This window comes from Oryzias melastigma, linkage group LG12, assembly GCF_002922805.2.
Source record: "Oryzias melastigma strain HK-1 linkage group LG12, ASM292280v2, whole genome shotgun sequence".
Lineage (NCBI taxonomy): Eukaryota > Metazoa > Chordata > Actinopteri > Beloniformes > Adrianichthyidae > Oryzias > Oryzias melastigma.
This window is the reverse complement of record NC_050523.1, coordinates 10,517,943-10,539,681: the sequence shown is the minus strand read 5'-3', so window position 1 is coordinate 10,539,681 and position 21,739 is coordinate 10,517,943. Positions and strand designations below refer to the sequence as shown.

Genomic DNA, 21,739 nt, shown 5'->3' with positions numbered 1-21,739 from the left:
ATCACTGCCTTTAAAGAGAAAAATTAGTCAGTAAAGATCCACTCCAATGAAAATCGTGGTTTTGTACATGTTCTTGGAATATTTTTATAATAATGGAGGACCAATATGAAAGAATGTAAGAACAAAACTGCATTTCTAATTATTTTTTTTATTCAAATCGTGATGACCAGGTGCAAGTGAAAACCCAGTTTGAAAAATGTAAGTGTTTGTTTTCCTTGTCTGAGCTGGGATTCAAAACTATACGGCTGGATAGCTACAATGTTACTTGACATTTGTGTTGCACCGCTAATGTTAGCTTGAGGGTATGAGGGGCTAACATTAGCTGTCCAATAATAAAGTTAGCTTGTGCTGCACCGCTAATGTTAGCTCCTCACACCCTCAAGCTGACATTAGATATACAACATAAATGTTAGCTTGTGTTGCACCACTAATGTTAGCCACTCACAACCTTAAGTTAGCATTGGTGGTACAACACAAGTTAACATTTTTTTTGCACCGCTAATGTTAGCCCTTTACACCCTCAAGCTCACATTAGCTCTGCAACACAAGCTAAAATTTATGTTACACTGCTGATGTTAGACCTCAGACCATCAAGTTAAAATCTATCTTACAATTTTTTATCGACTACTGCCGCTCTGCAGAAACTTTGTCCTAGAAAAATGACTTTTTCTTGGCTTAAAACTGCATAATCCTTTAAAAGACAACTGGGAACGCCTTTAAAATAAATCAAAAGATTATTGGAGTGGGACTTTAAACAAATTGTTCACTAAGAGCAATGTAAACAGCTGATGGGTAAGATGAATAAAAAGAAGAGAAAGGAGATAAAATGAGGCCCTGAGATGGATTGATGCATGCAATTTTTAATAGCCGGTCAACATATGAGTGCTCTTTAGTTCATCTTTTTACTGCATTTTTAGTTTGTTGTGCTTAGCACTAGTGATGGGCGGTGAGGTGACTTTCTGCAAAAAGAGCCTCTCATCTGTTGCATAATTTACTCGCAAAGCTGTTTTCATACACTGGAGCTTTGTAAGTTAAACTACTATCAGTGAGACTTGTCCTTCCTTGTCCTAAACCCACAAATCAGCACCAACAGTCAGGAAAAAATAACCAGATACTGCATTGCACTGTTTTTTGTTATGCTTTTTTTCGCTTTTAAGGCTAAAAACATTTGCAGTGGAAAGCCATGTAAACCTAAGGCAGCATGGATCGAATGTCTTGCATGCTTGTAAAAAAAAAAGTATTGAAACTCAACATGTTCCGCAACTCTTCAAGTCCACAAGTCAAAGCTGCTTTAATTGTGCAGATGTGATCGAGAGCTGGACGAAGGTTAAACCCCCCCACACTCACAATCACTTGGCTCAAAAAAGCCTCAATGAAAAGTTCAAAATGCAGTTTAGCACAGTGAGTCCCGACCTGTAAAGGTAGAATGGTTGCAGCTGATTCCCTCCAGATTTGCAGTTTTTTGAGCCCCTCTTCCCCTTAAAAGCAACAACTGGTCTGTTTTTTTTTCAACGCTGGTTTCATTGTAAAACTTGAGAGGAATAAAAAAAAAGGAGTAAATTATTTTAAAAAGAGGAGCTGGTAATACGCAAGGAAATGGGAAAAGGTGATACTGTCGAGGTATCCAAGGCCAGTCTGGTCAGAGGAGCAGGTCAGTATTTAGGTGGGATGACCACAACGGGGTCACCATTCTTTGGCCGCCACATCAGCACCTGCGCATCGTTGGCATTGGGCTTGACCATGGCGTTCGGGGGGATGGGCTCATTCTTCCCTAATATTTGAGGCTGCTCCTGGGCCACAGGTTCCATTAAGACAGCCCTGTGGCTCAGGGGCTTCTCTGGATCCACGTGAATGTGAAGACGCATCCTCCAGCGGATGGTCTTTAAAACCAGTGTTTCTGAGGTGGCTTGATTGATGGCCACCAACCAAGTGGTAAAGCTCTGGTCACGGTGGATGCTGCTAAGCTTAGGCACATTGCTGTCACTGACCGGCACTCCCCAGGTCACACTGGGGTAGAAATTGTCATTCATACTAACAGTGAACTTGCTGTCCTTCTTGGTGGGGCCCACCACAATGCAGGTTTCTGTCGTGTTGCCGTACCACGGGTAGTTGACTCCATCCGAGTCGCTGATGGCCTGGATTTTGCCATCTCGAAGGTCAGGAAGCTCCCAACTTGACCTGAAAAAAAGGCGATTTTAAGGCTTGATATTTTGATCATGACATTGAAGATTTATTCAAAAACAAGATGAGAACAGTTGCCATGAAGCTCCACAGCTGCCTTAGACATGTTTTTCACCAAGACATGTTGGACACTACAGGACTTTACAGGACAGATTAATACTTTTTTAAGTGGAGCTCCAAAAATCTGATCTTTAAAATCCAGGATCCACAGAGGTGCAGTTAAACTTTCCGTTGATGACTCATCAGCTACAATCACGCTGCATTTGGCAACATGTGTGTCAGCTGCCAATTCTATAGATAAGTCTATGTAAATGCACATTTTGGGCTTCTATGTTCAAAACTCCCACGTTTATGCACAGCTACGCAAGCTTCTATGACCGTTTTTGGTCTAAATGTAAAGCCACCATTGGAAGTTAAACCAGGCTGACACATTGACCAATCATGGACTTGGATTTAGCAGTGACGTAAGGACAGCATCCCCTTTAATTCACGGAAGTGCCAACTTTTATTAAATTGATCATGGCAGAGAAATTAATATTTGCATCTTGTGTCCGCCTGGTATTACTCTATATGACACCAAGTCATGGAGAAAGATTTGCAAAAATGTACACCAAATTTTACATTTCGCACCAAACCTAAAGCAATTCGGACACCATGCTCACTTTTTTTCTTTACTTTTTTAAACGCTGGATATGATGTCACCGATTTCAATCTAATCAATACATTTTACAACGCCTATTTATGACTACACTGTTCTGATGATGAAAATAGGGATGGTTTATATGAAAAAATTACATTTAAAAACATTTTTTCTTGTTCAACCCCAATGCATTGTGGTCCATATTCAGTAATGTAGTGAGCATCGATGCAAGCTAGTTTTTCGTAAAGACTTCTGGGACATTTCTAGGGAACTCAGTTTTGGAATTTACATTCGGACAGGACTACAAAATGACTAATGCATTATATTAGAGGTGTCAAACTCAATCGCACAAGGGGCCACACTCCAAAACACACCTTAAGTCGAACAGGATAAACATCTATTGAACACACTAAGTCTAAATTTTTAAAACTTAAAAACTGTAACTTTTAACATAAATATATACTAAAAAGGCAGGAATATTTGTCCAGAATAAATCAATCATTTTACTCTATGTAAAAATATGTTTTGTCAAAATTATACAAGTTAGAAATAAGTGCAAGATAACATCGGGGCATTAATAACAATAAGATAAAATGATCAGAAGGGCCAGATATAATTACCCATGACCTTGACGTTGACACATGTACTCTACATAGTGCACTATACAGCGAGTAGAGAAGGAATTTGGACATAGCCCATATGCTAAATGGGCTTTTAACATGAGTTGGTAGCTTTACAGTTAAGGGAGGATTTATCAGTTCAAAGTTAACTCTCTGAGGTTGCTTAGGCAGTAGCTGCAGCAATTTATAAGGAAAGGCGTAACTTTACAGGATGAGAACTTCGAAGAAAATTGCACATTTTAACTCTGTTTCTGGACAATTTTTCGTTTAGTTCATCAGTTGTATGCAATAACGAATTATTCTCAACTGATGGAGTCAAAGAGTGATGCATGTTTTTACTGGAAGCCTATTACTTAATGAAAGGAGGTGATACAGGGAAGCTGTAATATCCGGTGCAATAAGCTGGAAATGACAAAAACTGGTGTTTATTTTAAGAGCTGAAAAACGACTGGACTTTTGTTGTTAATTATGCGTTTATTGGTTGACCTCTGACTGGAAGGTTGCAGGTTCAGTTCCCATCTTGTGTCACTGAACCCCACGTTGCTCCTGTAGTATTGCACCAGCAGTATTCGTATCTAGCTGATTTTGACTAATCAAGCTTTTTTTTATTGGTGAAAGCTTTATTATTGTGGATCTAACAACACAGAACAGCACCAAATAAAACATCTGAAATCTCAAGAGTTTGTTAACATTTTTGCTCCGCTGAGCTAAAAATGCAGCATAAAATACGGAGACAATCACAGCAGGTGTCACGGAACAACTCCAGCGACCTTCTGTTTCATCGATTTTCTGTCTCCAGCGGGACAGGGGATTACCTTTCATTCCCTGAAACTGAAGATCAGCAGGACAGAGGAGATGACAGAGGAGATAACAGCGGGATCTCCAGCCCCACGTGGACTCACACTGGGGTTTATAAATACGCTGGGAGGTGAGCAAGACCGACTGTTTTTAGAAGTATTTGTTTCCAGTAAAATCATCTAACTTAACTGAAAAATCCTTTGTAGGAAGCTTACTTTACTTTACTTACTTTTTTAAAAAAATTAATCAATCTGCTTAAATGCAAAGTATGGTGTCGCAGACCAGCAGCTTCGGTTTCTCAGGCTGAGCAGGAATTCACAAGTGCTTCGTTGCAATTTCCTGTCACCTCTGCACACTGATCATAAGCTGATCTAGCAGCACGGATCAAAGCTGAAAGCTCTGTGGCAGGTTTTCGTCTAAGACAAAACTGACTTAAGCCCTGACAGAAATCTGTGACAGATGAAATGTCAGAGATCTGGGCCAGATTAGAGCGTCGATGTTGTACTGGAAACGGTTCATCACAGCTCTACGGAGGCTTATATTTCTGCTTTCTGCAACTTTACTGCCAGGTGGGTTTCAAGTCATTGTGCATGACTTGAGACTTTTAAGAAGCACTTCCTGTCATCAAAGATAGTGACACCGGCTCTACTTCAGATAAAAATCTGAAAACCACAACTCATCAGCAAGTTTGTTTCAGAACCACAGAGGTTTAAAAAAGCAGCAAAGCTGAATTTAAAGCATTTATTTGATGCTTTTTTTTTTTTTTTTTCATGTTCAATTTCTAATTACCTGTACTGGAGCCTGAAAGTGCAACGGAATGAGAAAAAACGTCCTCCATAACACTATCCTCAGCTATTCTGTCCACATGCTGACTGCTCAGCTACGGAGCCATATTGACCGCAGCCTAAAAATGAATACGACATAATAAGAAAATGCACCAGGAAGGGGCACATTACAGACATAAATGGAGATAAATGTTTTTTAGAGGCTTCATTGCTGAACATATACGTAGGGTTGTGGCCAGGGTGGAGGTGTCAGGGAGAGTTCAGTTTTTAATCTAAGTCTGGCAGCTCTGTAGCATCCTCTCCTGCGGCGTCTGCAGATAACACGCAGTTAGGATCAGCGCGTGTGGTTGTTCACCGCTTACGGTAAAACAGAAGCTGAGCAAACACGAGAGCAGGAAGGGATTGCCCGACGTGCAGAGAGGGCCGTTATAGCTGAAACTGTTTCTGTCTGAGCGAGGAACCGCTGGACTAAAATAACCGTATTGACAAGCGGATGGATCAGGCAGCAGATATTTTCCATTTGTTGTAGCCTCAAATCACCCAGGTTTTGTTGGCACATGCACTACTTTATTTCACTTCATTTTCTTTTTTTAAACTTAAGAAGGTTTATGAATAAAACGGCGACAGCCTAGTATTGCTACATAGTAGTATTTCCTTCAAAAAGTAACTTTAGCATGATTGCAGAGCAAAAACAGGAACTCAGAACTCTTGCAATCTGTTCTGTGAAGTCTTGTGAAAAAACCATTTCCTGTTTCTTTTGCCTGATGTTTTCTGTTGTATTCTTATATTTTATTTCCCGTTTTGCTTGTAATTCCAGTGAACTTACGGCTTAACATGATTAGATTTAAGTTTTTACGGTACACAAAAGCTCAACCAAAAGAAGAAAAACACATTTTAACAATTCTTTTAAACAAATAATGTGATTTTCTACAATATTTTTCAAGTTTTATAGATCAAAGTTCAATAAACTCCATCATTCCAAATTTGTAAAATACCTTTGAAGTAGACAGCCTTTTCGAAATATATTTCGAAAATAATAAACTGTCACAATCCCAAAGTCTTAATCACTTCAAGCTCTGCATACTCACATCCCTTTGTCCCCGTAAGTATTGAAGAACTCCATGTGGTCACACGCCTGAATCCAGCCGATGGTCCATGTCTCCTTGGCTGGCAGGGGCGGCACCTGGACGCGTGCGGTGGCCCGAAAGTGAGGGGTCCTGTAGCGCAAAACCACGCCGGATCCCTCGTCGATGATGGTGGGGTTGGAGTCGATGGACGCGTTCAGCTCCAGGACGGTGATACTCTCTCGGAAACTCTTGGGCTTACACCTGATACTCTGGATGCAGCCCATGGCATTGAACTGCAACCCAATCCACAGCAGCGTCCAGAGGTCTGGAGGAGGAGATAAGCATGGAAACTGTTGGAATTAAGTCTCTAGAAGAATTAAAACATATATAAGTCATGCATGAACAATATGTTTCTTCTTTTTGAGACTTAATTCTGAGCAGAAAACCTGGGTTGTGCAATCTTAATCAACCCATTCTGCCTAATTGATGTATCCACAAGGGGGTCCAAACTCCTACTGGTCCCCAGCCTGGATAAGGGCGTAAAACTCTGCCAAACCACTTGTGGAAATCAATAAAAGCTGATTCACTGTGGCAACTTCTGACAGGATGTGAAAAAAGCTGAACAACAAGATATTTGTCAAAACAAATAAATAAATAAGTGAGTTGTTTTCACTTTAGGTTTGGAGATGGGGAGCCTTCCGGTGCGTAAAATCCTCATTGCGCTTTTTGGATAAAAAAAGCGGGGTGCATCTTAACATCTGCTACTATAGAAAGAAAGTTAATTAACTAAATAATTAAAAATATATATAATGTTACAAGGGGTAGAATTTCCGTCTCTATTATTTCACAAACACCGGAGTCTCCACGCGTAAACTGACAGGTTTCCTCCAGCGGAGCTCATCCCTTATAATGTGATGAATGCGTTTATGTATTTACTATAATAATGCGTGTCATACGGCCAACAACTGCGGATTAAAGGTGCGCGGCAGTTACATGAGCGGATCTCTATTTTGGGATACTTTTAAAGTAACGCGCAAATATAGAAATAAAATAAAAATAAGTGTACCTATGACGATTAGGTGGGTCGTTTCCAGTGAAATCGTGGCGGCGGCGCAGACCGATTGTGCGTTAATCGAGGTGATTCCGTTATTCTCCCCGCGTGCCTGCAGCGGAGGGCAGCGTCCCATCCAGAGAGGTCAGAGGTGCTCCACCGCAACATCCAAAGGACACGGTCGGGTCAACTTCTGCGCCCATTTCAACGGACCCATTCTCAAAAACGAGTCATAATAATCCGCGAGTTGAAAGAAATCAAAAATAAATAAAAATAAAAATAAAACCGCCTCTTTCTTGGAGGGGGTAGGCAGTCACATATCGACAGTCCTCTCTCTGTCTCTGTGAGATGCAGCTCAGCCTGAATTCCTGCACAGGCTGTCGGTCCTCCGTGCTCGTCCCATCGCAGCAGCGGCAGGTTCACCCCGCTCCGCATTGGTCTATTTGAGCTGCCTGCGAAGAAGGTTTTACGGATTCTCGTGACGTCACTTCCGCTTTAGCCTAAGCGCATAGTGGGAAATGTAGTCTATGCTAATATATTCCTCGTTTTTTTAAACTAGGGAGCCATAAAATAAAGTTATTCCCTTAGATTAATAATCTGTGGTCACAAAATTGCATTTTGTGCAAAAGTAAATCCCTTTTTCGTGACTACAAATTAGCATTTTGCTTGCAGTTTGTGGGCACAAACTAGCATTTTGTGCTCACAAATTGGTATTTTGTGCATGCAAATTTGTTTTTCATACCTTCGATTCTTACTACAAATTTGTGGCCATAAAACACTCGTTTGTTTACTCAAAATGCAATTTCTGAACACAAAATGTCAATCTCTGCCCACAAATTATGATAATTTGTTTAAACAGGATGCTAATATCTCCACAAACACTAATTTTCTGCTCAAAATGCTAATTTCTGTGCAAAAAATGCTAACTTAAGTGAACAAAATGTTGATTAGAAAAAACAAAAATGCTAAATTTTGCCCTCAAAATGCTAATTTGTGGACTAGAAAGACTAATTTGTGTCACTAACGCCAATTTTGTACACAAAAAAGGTTAACGTACTCATAAAAAATGCTAATTACAAAATGCAAATTTACACTGCAAAAAGCTGACTTGTGAATACAAAAACAGGGTACTAATTGGTCCCCTTAAAATGCTGATTTGCGCACTCAAATAAGTGGCCACAAAAGACTAATTTGGGCACGAATTCTGAAACATGCCCACAAAAGGCTAATCTGGGTACACAAAATTCGAATTTCTCTGCACAAAATGTTAATTTATACGCTTAAAATGCTAATTTCAGATGAAAACTTGCTAACTTCTGAGCACACAAAATTCTAATTTGTGCACAAAAAAGACTAAAGACTAATTTTTGCCCTCAAAATTCCAATTTCTGCATACAAAATGCAAACTTGCTGATAAAAAAAAGGCTAATTTGTGCACATTACTTTGTGGGCACTAAATGCAAATTCGTGCACAGTTAATGGTACTTTGTGGGCTCATTTATAATACAAAATACTGGTTTTGTGAACACACTATAGGAATACTATTTAGTGCCCACAAAAAGGGCACTAGTACTTTGTAGTAATTTGGGCGCACAAAATTCTAATTTATGCCTAAAGATGCTTATAAAAATTCAAATTTGTGGTCACAAATAATTAAATTGTGAACACAAAATACTAATTTGTAGTCACAAATTAATAAACTGTGGAAACAAAGTGCAAATTTGTGAACACAAAATACTAATTTGTGGTCACAAAATATAAATTTGGGGTAGCCATTTTTTAATGGCATGACCAGGGCTCCATAGAAACAGAATTTTGCCAAACATGAAGGGAGACAACTGTTTCTCAGCCTCATTTCTTTTAACTGGTGCTTTTTTGAATCATCTAAAATGCATAATGTGTATACAATGTGTTTTCTGCTAAAATGCCAGACAACAGAACTGATTTGTTCGCTTTTTTAGCTATTATTTTGTTGCTGTTGTAAATCGTTAGAATGTGCTCAATTTTACGTATTTCTGTTCCAATACCGTTTTAGGGCTGCAGGACTGCGGTCTGTCTGTTTAAGCACCTTGGAGAACTCCGCGCCACAGCAGGGCGCGCCTCTGGAATCTGAATCGCAATTGCGCGCAAGATACGTCAAATACGGGCGGAAGCAACCCGGGCTCCTGTTGTTACGGAGCTGCTTTTGTCTCCTCTTTTGTTGATGGAATTGGCTTCTTTTGATTTTAAACTCCCTTTCTTGTTGTTGTCTTTGTACGCGATGAGCCTGCGGGTACAGGACGAGGGATGCGCATCGTTACTCCTATAGGTGAGGAGCTCCATGGTTTGTTTTCCACATGCAGCCGAGCATCTGTGTGTTGTTGCTGCGCTCACAGAAATGTTGTTTTGTGCCCATGTTGCAGATCGTGCTCCCCATCATTGGCTGGGCGCAGATGCAACCCAATCCAGCGTGTGTGCGAGGTATAAACAGCATGGACACTGCGCATTCCGGAGCCTCTAAATATATCTAATATTAAGGCCAGGAGACACAGGAGGGGGGGCTCTGGTGGTTTATTCTGGGACATTTCACTGTGAGGACGCACCACTTGAATTATCTTTCAGAGATTGTGATTAAAGCTCTTAAAAAAAAGAAATGCCATCGACTTTCAATGTGAGATCCAGGGTCCGGGAGAGAAACGGGGTCCTGAATCGACCCGAGTTCATATCCCTCAACCAGCAGCCCAGCGGTGGCCCCGCAGAGAGCCGCCGCGGCTCCAGACGCGCGGCTCCCATGAAGCCCCAAAGCAGCCAACAGAGCGAGGAACCTACCGACAGCGGCAGCAGGGACCGGAGGGAGTCCACCAAAATGCCGGAGGAAGACTGCATGCAGCTCAACCCTTCCTTCAAGGGAATAGCCATGAACTCCCTCCTCGCCATTGACATCTGTCTGTCCAAGCGCATGGGGGTGTGCGCCTACACGTCGTCCTCCTGGGGAGGCTGCCGCTCCATGGTCTCTCTGCTGGCCCTGACTGGGCACGGAATCACGTGGATCCTTGGCACTATCGTGTGTCTCACACGGAGCAACACTCTGGCTGGACAAGAGGTCCTGGTGAACCTGCTGCTGGGTAAATGCAACATCTAATCTGTCCCCCATCACTCCTAAAAATCAAACACTAATTGATAATAATTGAACACATTTAAAAAGAACTCTTGTAAAAAGAAAAAAGAAGGTCCAAAATTATCAATAGGCAATTTGTAAAGCTTGGAATCTTTAATTAACACAAAATGCAAGTTTATTTTGGCTCCACATTTAATAGAAAACCGAGGGATAAAAGCTTAATCCAAAGAATTTTGTGTTTTTTAACATGATTTTATTATTTAATTCAGATGAGGGAGGACATTTACAAAGAAATTTAAGCTAAAAATTGCATTTATGAATATTTTTTATTCAAATTGATGTGAATCAGGAGGTGTGTCTGATGCATCCAAATGCAGACAAATAGATCCATTAATGTCATAGGAGCTGGAATCTAGCCCCAAAACGCACAGCTGAATGGCTTTGATATCGCTCGCCATTTTTGTAGCACTGAAAATATTAGTTTGGGGATGGAAGAAACTAGCAGGAGAATGTAAACAAAGAGCTCTCAGTTAACAGGGATGGGAAAAGGGGGCGGGGTTGCTCTGCCATGGTTCCTCCCACAACTCAGAGTTAAATTTCAAATGAACTACTGTCGCTCTTTTGTTGATGTTGAACCTTTATTCATTCAGGTAGGTCGATTGAGAATAATTTCTCGTTTACAACGACGACCTGAGTAATAAAGAAACAGCACAACAGTACAATAGATGACAGATAAAACATGATATCTTCTCAATTTTATCAAATAAAAGTCTACAGGAGGCACCAAGTTAATAATTATAATAAAAAGACAGAAGGAAACCCATTAAAATAATAATAATAATGATAAAAATTACAGAAAACAACACACGTTTTTTGATTAGGGCTAAAAAGACCTTAGGACTGCTTTCACAATAGATCAAAAGATGATTGGAGTGGGTCTTTAAAATTTTGTGTTTGGTTTTTACATGTGTTGATTTGTAATTTAAGCATGTGCATGATAGGTGTAAAAATCAGGAGAAAAATGCTCCAAGAACTTGTTAAAAACAGCATTTTCATTGGAGTGGGTCTTTGAACGTCCCCTATAACAAATTATACATTAATCCCTAATGATCAAAAAGAATGTCCCACAACAGAGAGTTACAATTCTCATTGATAGAGTTATCAGATTAAGTATTTAATTCTTATTTATAAAGAAAGAAGAGTCAAATAATTAACGTCACACTTTTCTTTGATGGTTGACTTATTGGTGTTGTTAACCCTTTCCCCTTTGATTCCTGCGACAGCTCTGATCCTCGACATCATGACAGTGGCCGGACTCCAAAGACTGGTGAAGCGAAGAGGACCCTGGGAGATGTCGCCAGGCTTCCTGGACTGTATCGCCATGGACAAGTACTCCTTCCCCGGCGCCCACGCCAGTCGGGCAGCCATGGTCTCTAAGTTCCTGCTGTCCCACCTGGTTCTGGCGGTGCCTCTGCGCATCCTGCTGGTGCTGTGGGCCTTCCTGGTGGGCATGTCTCGGGTGCTCCTGGGCAAACACCACCTGACGGATATGGTGTGCGGCTTCGCATTGGGAATGCTGCACTTCAGCCTGATGGAGACAGTGTGGCTCTCGTCGAACACCTGTCAGAATATTATTTCCATCAGCACGCTGAGCTGGAGCCCTTTTTTCTGAGCTTTTGATGCAAGGCTGCTTATTTGATATTTTGGCCTCGTTGTTGGTTTTGTGAAGTTATTTTCACAAGAGGCAGAAGATTTGACTGCGGGATGTGAACAAATACTAACGTTTGACCTGCATGCTATGCCCAAGAAAGGCTGGGCAAGAAATACAGCTTTAAGCATCATCTGCTGCTTAGTCTCACTTAAATAGGAAGTTTGGAGGATTTACATTTGGAAATTTTTTATTAATAATTTTTGAAAAGTGTAGAATCATTGAAATGTGTTAGAATCAAACTCTGTAGCATCTCTATTTCTCTTTTCCTTCTCTCTTTGACTTTGCGTAACACTGAGACCAAGAGGGAGCTTGAAGCACAGTTTGGTGTTGAGAAAATGGACGAGGTGTTAAAGTCTATACAGTTGTCTTGATGGTGTTGGTGATAGAGATTTTTCCAACTCGCATGTCAATTTTCTTCCTATTTTTCACGATTGATTTACACGACCTCATTTCATTAAATAAAATTGGCAGCTAAAAACTTCATGCCTTAGTAAGTTCATCAATTCTGCTTTTGAAATGTTAGAAAGCGTTACTATTTTGGTAGAATCGTCAAAAATTAATATTCTCTTTAATTGTAGAAGTTTCAACAAACCCTTGCTAAACGCGTAAGTGTGTGTTTTATAGATTTTGTGACACCAAATGAGCTGATATAGATGCCAGTTTGACATAAACATGCATAACTTTTGCATTTGGTTTAAAATCCAGAAGGAAACTACTGAGCCCCTCAAGAGACAGCGAAATAAAAAAATGATAAATAAATAAGTGACCAGTTACTATCTGGTGCGCACCAGATACTAATTGCTGCACACCAGAAAGTGTTTTTTTATGTTTTATTTTTTATGTCCCCTTAGGGGCTCCGTATAAAAGGACATCAAGGTAAAAGAAATGTGAGTTAAAAAAAAGGAGGTAAAAGAAAAAAAAAACATAGTAAGTGGTGCGCACTTGATTGTAATTGGTGCACACCACAAGCTAGTTGTGTTTTTTTTTAAACCTTGTTTTTTGTTGCTTTAATGTCCCTTTAGGGGCTCCATATAAAAGGACATTGAAGTAAAAAAATATGAGGAGATAAAAATATATATCAAAGTAAAGGAAAAAAACATAGTAAGTGGTGTGCACTAGATAGTAAATGGTGCACACCTGAAACTTTTTTTTTTTTTACTTCAATATTTTACTTACTTTGATATCCCTTCAGGGGCGACATATGAATGGATATCAAAGAAAAAAAATGAAGTAGAAATAGAAAAAAACATAATGAAGATCAATAAAAACATAGTAACTGGTGTGCACAAGAAACCACTTTTTTCTTAATCTTGATGTCCTTTAAGGGACTCCGTAGGAAACTTTCTGTTTAAAAAAAAAAAAGGGTTTATATGATATTTGTGGATTTTTATTTTCTATACAGTAAGTTCTATGTATAACATGTATTTTTCATTTTTTTGCTTCATGTCATTAATAAAATCTATTCAACAAGTTGAAAAGAACTTTGTTTTTTCTACTGTTGTTCCACGGATATAAACTAAATCTGTGCACCACCACGGAGCTCTCCTGCGGGCTCCAACCCTTGACCTGGCTCCAGAGTTGGACCTCGAGGAAGACAATCTGGGCGACATAGTGGAATTTTTCTTTAGTTTTAAAATATCCAGAAATACTTCCGTTTTTTTGTTGTTTTTTTTACTTTAATGCAGCTGGCCTGTGTATTTGGGAAGAAATTCAGTTAAAAATATTTTATGATAGCTCCAAAAACCAAAAATAATCATTTAGTGCTGAAAAAAAGTAAAAGAAAAAGTAGAGCTTGTTGGAGCTCAGAAGGAAAATTCTCCCTAAAAATGCTTCATTTTCTTCCATTACGACCTGGAAAAACAGCAACATTATGTCTGTTTTTACTACAAACATATATTTTTTCAAATTGAACAATTCAAATTTTTTGCACATCAGTTCCATCATGCATGTCCAAAGTCTGGCCTGTGGGACTAATGTCTTAAAATTTGACCAGTTTCTGTCATTAAATCAATAATATGCAGCACCCAGCACTATGTGTCAACTATATTTTTTTAATTTGGAATGACTAAAATACCTTATAAGCCGTTTAAAAATAACAATTAAGAAATAATTATTTGTGCTGTTTTCCTATTCACATGATTTAAAAATTAAATTTAGTAGTTTGAACATTTAACATTGATTAATATACAACATCTTATTTCAAGGGTTTTTTTTTTCCATACAAACCTTTTTCTTTATTTTATTTCTGGTCCTCAAAAATGAAAGTATTTTGGCAAAAACAGACTTAGATGTACCTACTACAATGCATCAAGTAGAAGAAACAGAAACATATTTCATAATTTTCCTTCTTTTATAATTATCATTTTTGTTATTGTTTGTCAGCTTTCAAACATTAAAATATGTTCCAATATAAGCCAATGAAACCAATGACTCAGTATTAAAAATAAAATATGAGCAAGTCAGATGAAGTCCCATGACAAACTTGTGTAATAGAGACAATTGTGTAAAACGAGGATCTTTTTTTCTTTCCTCATTTACCATTTTAAATTAGAAAAAGTTACACCACTTCAGGATGTGCGATTCACACAATGCTATAAGATGTTCATATTGACGCACACATTTGTTTCATTGAGGAACATTTTTTATACTAGAATTGTAGTTTGTGTGTACAAAGCACATCTACAGTAAGATAACTAGGGTTCAAATAGTCCGCTTTTTGTGAAAAAGCGATCTAAACTGGAAAAAATACAAGATTTAAGTACTAAAAACTGAATGTTTATTTCTTCTGTAAATAACCATGGTATAAGTAGGATGATACCTGGACTGCTGCTCCACAGGTGCAATTAAGATGCAGTATTTAATATAAATGCTTCAATTTGGTTTGATTATTTATGTTACATTAATGTTTACAGCCCTAATAAAAATGTGTCACTCGTGCGTGAAACATCACGTGCACATAAGAGCAAGTACAATTTTGCTTCTCAATAAATCCACCAACCAGCAACCTTTCATCGTCATCCAATCGGTGTGCTGCTTGGACCAGCCAATCAGATGCACGATATCAATTTAAGGAGTAAAAAGAAAGAAGAAAAATAGTTTCTTTATTTGAAGGAGACGAGACAAAAATGGAGGAAATTCTGATATTTTCCTTAATTTTGTCATCTTCTTAGTATATCAAGAAACTTTATTTTTCTTCCTTTGTCATTGTTAGTTTTACAGATGCACAACTTTCTTATTACAGATACAAACTGTTTCTTTTGTCACTAATACAAAAGCTTTTTGCAGATGGAAAATACTTTTGCAACAAATCTAACTTCATTAAAAAAAATCTCTTTGTCTCTATTTGTTATTTTTTTTAAATCAAACTTTAATATGAATTGGAGCAAAATTTAACAGCTAGTCCTGGATGGTTACGATTGATTTGATTCTCTGAAATCAAGGCCTCCAGCTTGTTCCCAAAATATTTCCATGAACAGAAAGAGATTATTCCTGCTCTGTCCATGGTTTCAGAGGGAACAGACCACACGCTTGTTTGTTATGTCTGGAGGCTCCTGTTGAGTTACCCAAATAAAGACAGCTCCCAGACACAACGTGCAAGGTGTCTGTCCCGTCTGGGTACGCTACAGGTACGGCCTTCAAATCAACTCTCTGGTAGTTGAGATGTAGAATCACTGCCAGGTTACGGATCCGTTTTCAAAGTTTTGATCCACACTGATAGGAAAGTTTTTTTTTTAATTTTGTAAAAACCTATTCTCATTTACAGGGAAAAAGGTTGGACGATTATACACACAACAAAAATAATGAACTCTTAAGGGATAATTGGCATAAAATACCGGTTACTATAAACATACTTTAAAAAAACTTTCTCAATTTTTACCTTGATTGATACAAAAGCTTCACCAAAGAGACAAATAGTAAAATAAATACAGACAAATCAATCAAGTTGGTGTGAAAACCAGTGTTTAGTCAGTGGGTATCATCCACAAATACCAGCCTGTGCAGGGTCACAGGGTTGCTGGAACTTATCCAGCTACTTTTGTTGAAGGGTGGGGGACCGTTGATTCGATTTCTATTTCCTGTTTTATTGACATTTATTTATTTTACTGTCAATTTTAGGTTTAGTGCTCAAATTCAGCTTCAAATCCATTTTGTGACCAACAGATTTTAAGCATATTTCTGATCCATTAGGCGTTTTTTTTTTTTAAAGATGATTGATTGTCTTTACTGTAATGCTTTAAAAAAAAATTACAAGATTTGTTTTTCTACATTTTAAAATTTAAACCCACCATGTAATCATTAAGGAGTTCTACTAAATGCATTTAATTAATAATAATAATAATAATGAATAAATAAAAATTCTGTCCTGGTTTTTGTCCCTTTTGTATTTGTCAATTTTAAATTTTTGGTGGAAACCAAGATTAATTACTATGTTAGTACATTCTCATAGTAATTTAGTACATTGTTGAAAACAGATTTTTTAATTTCTTGTCATTGTTGTGTCACCCTTTACCTTTTTTCACCAGATCACAAGGTTTTTTATATAAATAAATAACGAGGTAATAACTTTAAAAATATAGGCCAAATGTACACAGATCCCAGCTATTCAGTGTAAAGTCTCAATTTGGACAGCCCTAAACCATCAAGGATAAAGGCAGTGAAGTTAACAGATTTAATGAAAATGTAAAACTGAGTGATTTTATTTCTGAAAGGTTGCACAGAGACCTCCTGAACAGTGGGGGCAGCACCGAAGCAGCAAAGGTAAGTGACTGTGAAACAAGATTTTCATTCTGAACCATTCACCAAAGCTTGTTTCAGAGGGCAAGTGAGTAGCTGAATCTCTACTGCCACCTCCTGTCCTCTTTCAGGACAGGAGGTGGCAGTAGAAACCAACTGAAAGAAGAGGCAAATGTGAGGAATTGTAAAATGAGATGAGGGCTCCCCCTAGTGGTGTGGGAGTGCAGGTGCTTGAAGACTGGAAACTGCTTTCAGCAGAGATTTGATGAAGGAATGTTCATGATTTCAGCGGGTGATCATTATTTATGATCTTAAGGACAAAAAAAGTTAAAAAAAAAAGTTACAATCACAAGTAGAGGAGTCAAATAATCCAGACATAAGACAGAAAATTTTGCAATATTAATATTTTGAACATACAAGATCCAAGACACTCAACAGAGATGAAATAAAGATCATAAAACGGAAGACGTGAATGTCTTATTTGTTTATCAGATCAAATTTACACTATTTTAGAAGAGAACTACAATAAAATATTTTACAAAGAAAGTTTGTTTCATTCAGACTGTCACCAACTAAAAGTGAAGGACAAAAAAACTAAACAAGAAATACTATAAATATATGCTAGTGTTATGCTTTTTTAAAAAATGTTTTTTGCTACAATAGTTAATCCTTTAAGAGCCAAATACATACAAATTTAGTTGCTTCACTAATATTTTAGATAATAATGATTACATTTACACAATATTAGATTTTATAACTTTGTGTGACTAAATTAGTTTTAAAATACACAAAAAATACACAATTTTACTGGATTTTATGAAAAAAATGTGTTAACTTAAGGGGAAAATAACCCATAAAACAGAAAAAGTACATTTTTTTTCTCTGCTTCCTTTAAAGTTTATCAATCAGGAGCAGGGGAGGAGCTAAAGGGGGACAGAGGGGGTCATTGCTCTCCTAATTTTTTAGTAAATATTAGTCTTATTCGGAAAGATTAAGAAATCATCAATACAAGCTTCTTTAAGCATGGGAAAACTGTCAAAATCAGTATTTTTAAGTGAAATTAAAACAACAATAGTAATAAATTTGTTAAAAAACTTAGTTTTGTTTTAGCCTTTCATTCATAATGGCTTTCCACTCTGCTGGAAGGCCAACCTTCCTACTTTCCCGCCCTCCCATTTAAAAGGTTCTAGCTCCGCCCCTGAGCAGAAGTATCCCAAGTGTATGATTATTTATTTAAAAAGAAGCAATTTGTCATTTTTGCACAATTTCATGAAGTCATAACAGAGAATTTGGCTGAACAAAGGGAATTTACATCAGAAACCGCTACTGTTGGTTTTTTAAACTATATTACAGTAGATAAAAAAGCTAAAAAGGACAAGAAAATGACAAAGTTTCCCTTTGCTAACTCAGGAAGTCAAATATCCCAAAGTCACAGCCTGACGTTACCACATAAACAACCAAGAAAAGAGTTTTGCATTTTGATCAAACGAAAATGAAGTAGACTTTATTAAAAACGTAGATATTTTTTGGTTTAAAAAAATTAATAAATAAAATATCAACACATTTTAAGACTTTTCAAAGGAAATGTCAGCTATGAAAACTTAAAAATTGTGATTGTTTTATTTATCTACATGTTGCCTTGTACAGGAAAGTGAGGAAACTTACATTTCCTCTGGAAAAATACAGATCCCAAACTCAATTTGTGGAGGCCAGCACGCTTCTTTATGTTTGTCAGCAGAGCGCTCTGCTGAGGTCACTTGAAAAAAAAAAAAAAAAACCCTCAGTGACATTCTTTTCTCGTCCAGCATTTGCTGCCCATTAGTCGAGTCAGTCGCTCGAGTCTCAACACCTTCTTTTTAACAAGGGATTTTTTACAACTGAGACATGACCTCGAACTCCAATTTATCCAACATGCGACGGTTGGTGGAGCAGCTGAAACTTGAGGCCAGTGTGGAAAGAATAAAGGTACGAGATTTAAAGTTGAATTCTTTGAGATACTTTAAAAACACTTTTTTTTTTTTAAAAAAAAGAAGGAAATTTACTTTAAACTGTGTTAGTTACTATAGAATAATTATTTTTTTAATGTAAAGAAATGAAAAGTAAGTCATACTAAAAAATAATGAGCAAAAATTATAAAATAATTCAATAAATTAAGTAGATGAGCATCATTACATTTATTATACATGAAGTACACAAAGCAGGTTCTTCATTAATGCAACAAACTCTCAGTTCTGCAAGACTTTCATGCACTTTGATGCAACTTCTTTTTTGCAAAATATAGCTGTCTACAAAATCATTTTATGGAAAGACAGAATTGTACATGCGAGTCTTTTTGCTGCCAGATCTCCCAGGCAGCTGCGGAGCTCCAACAGTACTGTCTGCAGAACGCCAGCAAGGACGCTTTGCTGGTCGGAGTCCCCACAGGCAGCAACCCGTTCAGGGAGCCTCGATCCTGCGCTGTGGTGTGAAGGTCAGAGATCCGAAATCTTCTGCAAAAATATTACCGGTACTTGAGTAAAAATAAGGATATTAAAAGGGATTTTTTGACTTTTTACAGAGGAAGAAGACGAGGCATCTCACTCAAAAGAGAAAGTTCCATTAATTTGAATTCTTGCATTTTGTTCTGAGAAGAACATTAAAAAATAGATGTTCCCTTAAATTGTATAGATATATTTTAATATTTTGTAAACTTGTTCTCTTATTGTTTTTAACATTTAAAGCTGCTGAGTGATAAAGTGCCACACAATTGTAGCACTGTGGAATTTCATGGCGTCTGAGTTTCCTGATGTTCAATCTAAGTTAGGAAAGTAGCCAGCGAGAGGAAACTGAGTCTTCCTGTTCCAAACGGCAAAGACGAAGTGAGTCGTTTCCTTTAGCTTTTGAGCTTTAAAAGTACAAAAAAAAACAATCACCTTTTGTCATATTTTAGGATTCTTCTAACACTGTTGTACTCTTATTGGTTCATTTGAATAAAAACTATTTTCTGTGCTTGTGCTTTCATCATATAAAAGTGTTAATTTAAAAAGAAAAAAAAAGATTTTTGTGTTTTATTTTTATTTCCCGCCCGATTTCTTTCCCCCTGACCTTTGCTCAAATATCCCAGCGCTGAAAAGATCAGCTGCTGCTCATTTTCGGGGGAGCCCATAATGACTGTAATTGATTTATTATGAAGCCTTAGCTGATGGCGAACAAAAGGGTAACTGATATCTGAATAGTTTATGACACTTAAATGATAAACACGTGGAAGGCGTAATAGGACATTTTCGTTTATTAATCCACTTCCACAAAAGCCACACACACCTCCTCATTTTCAGTCAATGGTTAACACACAAGGAATTTGCGTGAAAGCCATTGAGTTATAAATAGAAGGAGAGTATCTGTATTCTGGTCAGAGGCTGTGATGTCATGGAGGTTCCAAAATGGCCGCGCAGAGGGAGGAATTGTCAACAAACAAACTAGTAAAGAGAAAACATTAGGTTGTGGGTCTTTAACAACACAACCACAACACACACAGGTCAAATCGTGGCATGGAATGTTTGTAGTTAATACAACAGGCAGGCAGGGAAGCTCTCCATAGAAGCTTCAAGGTCACGTGACCTCTATTTTTAACTCCATGGTGAAAGTGTCACACTCTGCCCCCTTGTGGCCGTTATTAGGAGACACATTCCAAATCCATAGAAAGTGAAAAAAGTTTTTTTGGGGCAATTTTTATTTATTTATTTATTTATGTTTTCACCCAACAAGTGACTTATAAAAATAAATAAATAAATAAATAAACTTCCTTTTATTTTTAATTGAACTTTGGCCCAAACTCTGCTGGAATCGGTCCAGACGTCAAACAGCGTGTTGCAACAGTCTGCTTCTCATTTTGTCTGTTAATCTGCAGGAGTAAATTCGCTCTGTTATCCAGCTGAGCTTCACAAGACAAAACCAGACTGTATCAATAGAGTCTAAAGCACCTGGCTGATAAACTGGTTGCTCCACCTATCATTCTTAAGAGAGTGAACGTCACATATAAAAGGCACCTTTGTCTTTTTTTTCTTTTTCTTTTTCTTTTTTTTTTTTAAAGGTGAAATGACCCAAATACTTTGAAAGGAAACGTCTTCTCTTTGGCCGTGTGGGCGGGAGTTGGATTTCAGGACCAACCCCTCCCTTTTGGAGCCTCACTAGCTGCAGTCCAGCGCAGTCAGTCTGTGGATCGCATGTGTATACTTTGGTTTAAGCCTCTAGCTTCTCTGGCAGACTATGAGTGTAGACGCCATCAATGAAGAACCGACACACAACTGGGAAACTTTCACTGCTTGTCAACACTTTTCTCAAAGGTCACTGACCTCTGGAAAGCAATTAATCCGGTTTGACTCCTATTTGTCAATGACGGGACCTTTTCATGAATTGGAGGAGCGTTTGTACCAAGTAATGAGATGGCCGAGGTGTACAAACTCTACATGGGAATAATAACAGGTAAGAGTTTTACCGATTTTTTCCAAAGGTTAGTTAATGATTGGACTTATGCACAATAACTGTTCTGTGATCACAAATGTCTTTTAGATATTTGACTTAATTGTAATTTCATATCATAAATTCTTATTTGTTCGGATTTACTTTGAGGATTAGTGCAAAATTTGTTTAACAGACCTAAAAATGAATAAATAAAAGTCACAAAAGGACGTAATTGAACATTTGCAGCTTATTTGGACACATTCTCATGAGAGTTTTCACTCGGGTCTTTGGTTGCAGCTTTGGCCCTATGCAAATATTCCTTGGCAGAATGGAATTCCACCGATGGGTCGACCAATCAAACGGTGTCTCCCTGTCATCTCCATGGCGACCGGGACAACTGCACAGGTAGGTACACAGCAAGGGGAGGAGGAGGTGGTCGCCAGGTCTTTCCGTGAATGAGTAGTTTCAATTAATGATGAATTGATGGGAACACTATCAGCATAAACAGAATGAAAGAATTTCAAAATAAAAGAATGTGACATTTTTAAGGAGTTTTCCTTTGAGTAATTGGAGTAAATTGTGGGTCATGTGTATTTTTTTTAAAGATTCATCAAA

At 37.9% G+C, this 21,739-nt stretch overlaps 4 protein-coding genes across 6 annotated transcripts in view; 3 read left to right on the top strand and 1 right to left on the bottom strand.

Moving 5' to 3' along the window:
* Nucleotides 1-844: 844 nt before the first annotated feature.
* On the bottom strand, nt 845-7,643 carry fam78ab (family with sequence similarity 78 member Ab). 2 transcript variants are annotated; one of them, XM_036214382.1, is made up of 3 exons: nt 7,158-7,643; nt 6,113-6,441; nt 845-2,178 (listed from the first exon to the last, which is right to left on the bottom strand). In XM_036214382.1, exons 2-3 carry the CDS (start codon nt 6,373-6,375, stop codon nt 1,653-1,655), a joined length of 789 nt encoding a protein of 262 aa, XP_036070275.1. In that variant the 5' UTR covers nt 6,376-6,441; nt 7,158-7,643; the 3' UTR covers nt 845-1,652. The 2 variants fall into 2 exon arrangements, with proteins under 2 accessions (XP_036070275.1, XP_024154472.1); XM_024298704.2 differs by having other exon boundaries at nt 6,113-6,416; nt 7,158-7,637.
* Nucleotides 7,644-8,875: 1,232 nt separating this feature from the next.
* LOC112162805 (inactive phospholipid phosphatase 7) lies at nt 8,876-13,659 on the top strand. The gene is made up of 3 exons (XM_024298705.2): nt 8,876-9,450; nt 9,545-10,246; nt 11,523-13,659. Exons 2-3 carry the CDS (start codon nt 9,775-9,777, stop codon nt 11,909-11,911), a joined length of 861 nt encoding a protein of 286 aa, XP_024154473.1. The 5' UTR covers nt 8,876-9,450; nt 9,545-9,774; the 3' UTR covers nt 11,912-13,659.
* Nucleotides 13,660-17,846: 4,187 nt separating this feature from the next.
* gng10 (guanine nucleotide binding protein (G protein), gamma 10) lies at nt 17,847-20,421 on the top strand. Its single transcript, XM_024298697.2, has 3 exons — nt 17,847-18,649; nt 19,027-19,154; nt 19,242-20,421. The coding sequence occupies exons 1-2, from the start codon at nt 18,569-18,571 to the stop codon at nt 19,150-19,152; spliced, it is 207 nt and encodes a 68-aa protein (XP_024154465.1). The 5' UTR covers nt 17,847-18,568; the 3' UTR covers nt 19,153-19,154; nt 19,242-20,421.
* btc (betacellulin, epidermal growth factor family member) overlaps nt 20,416-21,739 on the top strand; it is a 7,011-nt gene continuing 5,687 nt past the window's right edge. For both annotated transcript variants that reach the window (XM_024298696.2, XM_024298695.2), the window contains exons 1-2: nt 20,416-21,145; nt 21,422-21,529. In XM_024298696.2, the coding sequence (XP_024154464.1) occupies nt 21,106-21,145; nt 21,422-21,529 (148 nt within the window). In that variant the 5' untranslated portion in view covers nt 20,416-21,105. The remainder of the gene's footprint in view (nt 21,146-21,421; nt 21,530-21,739) is intronic.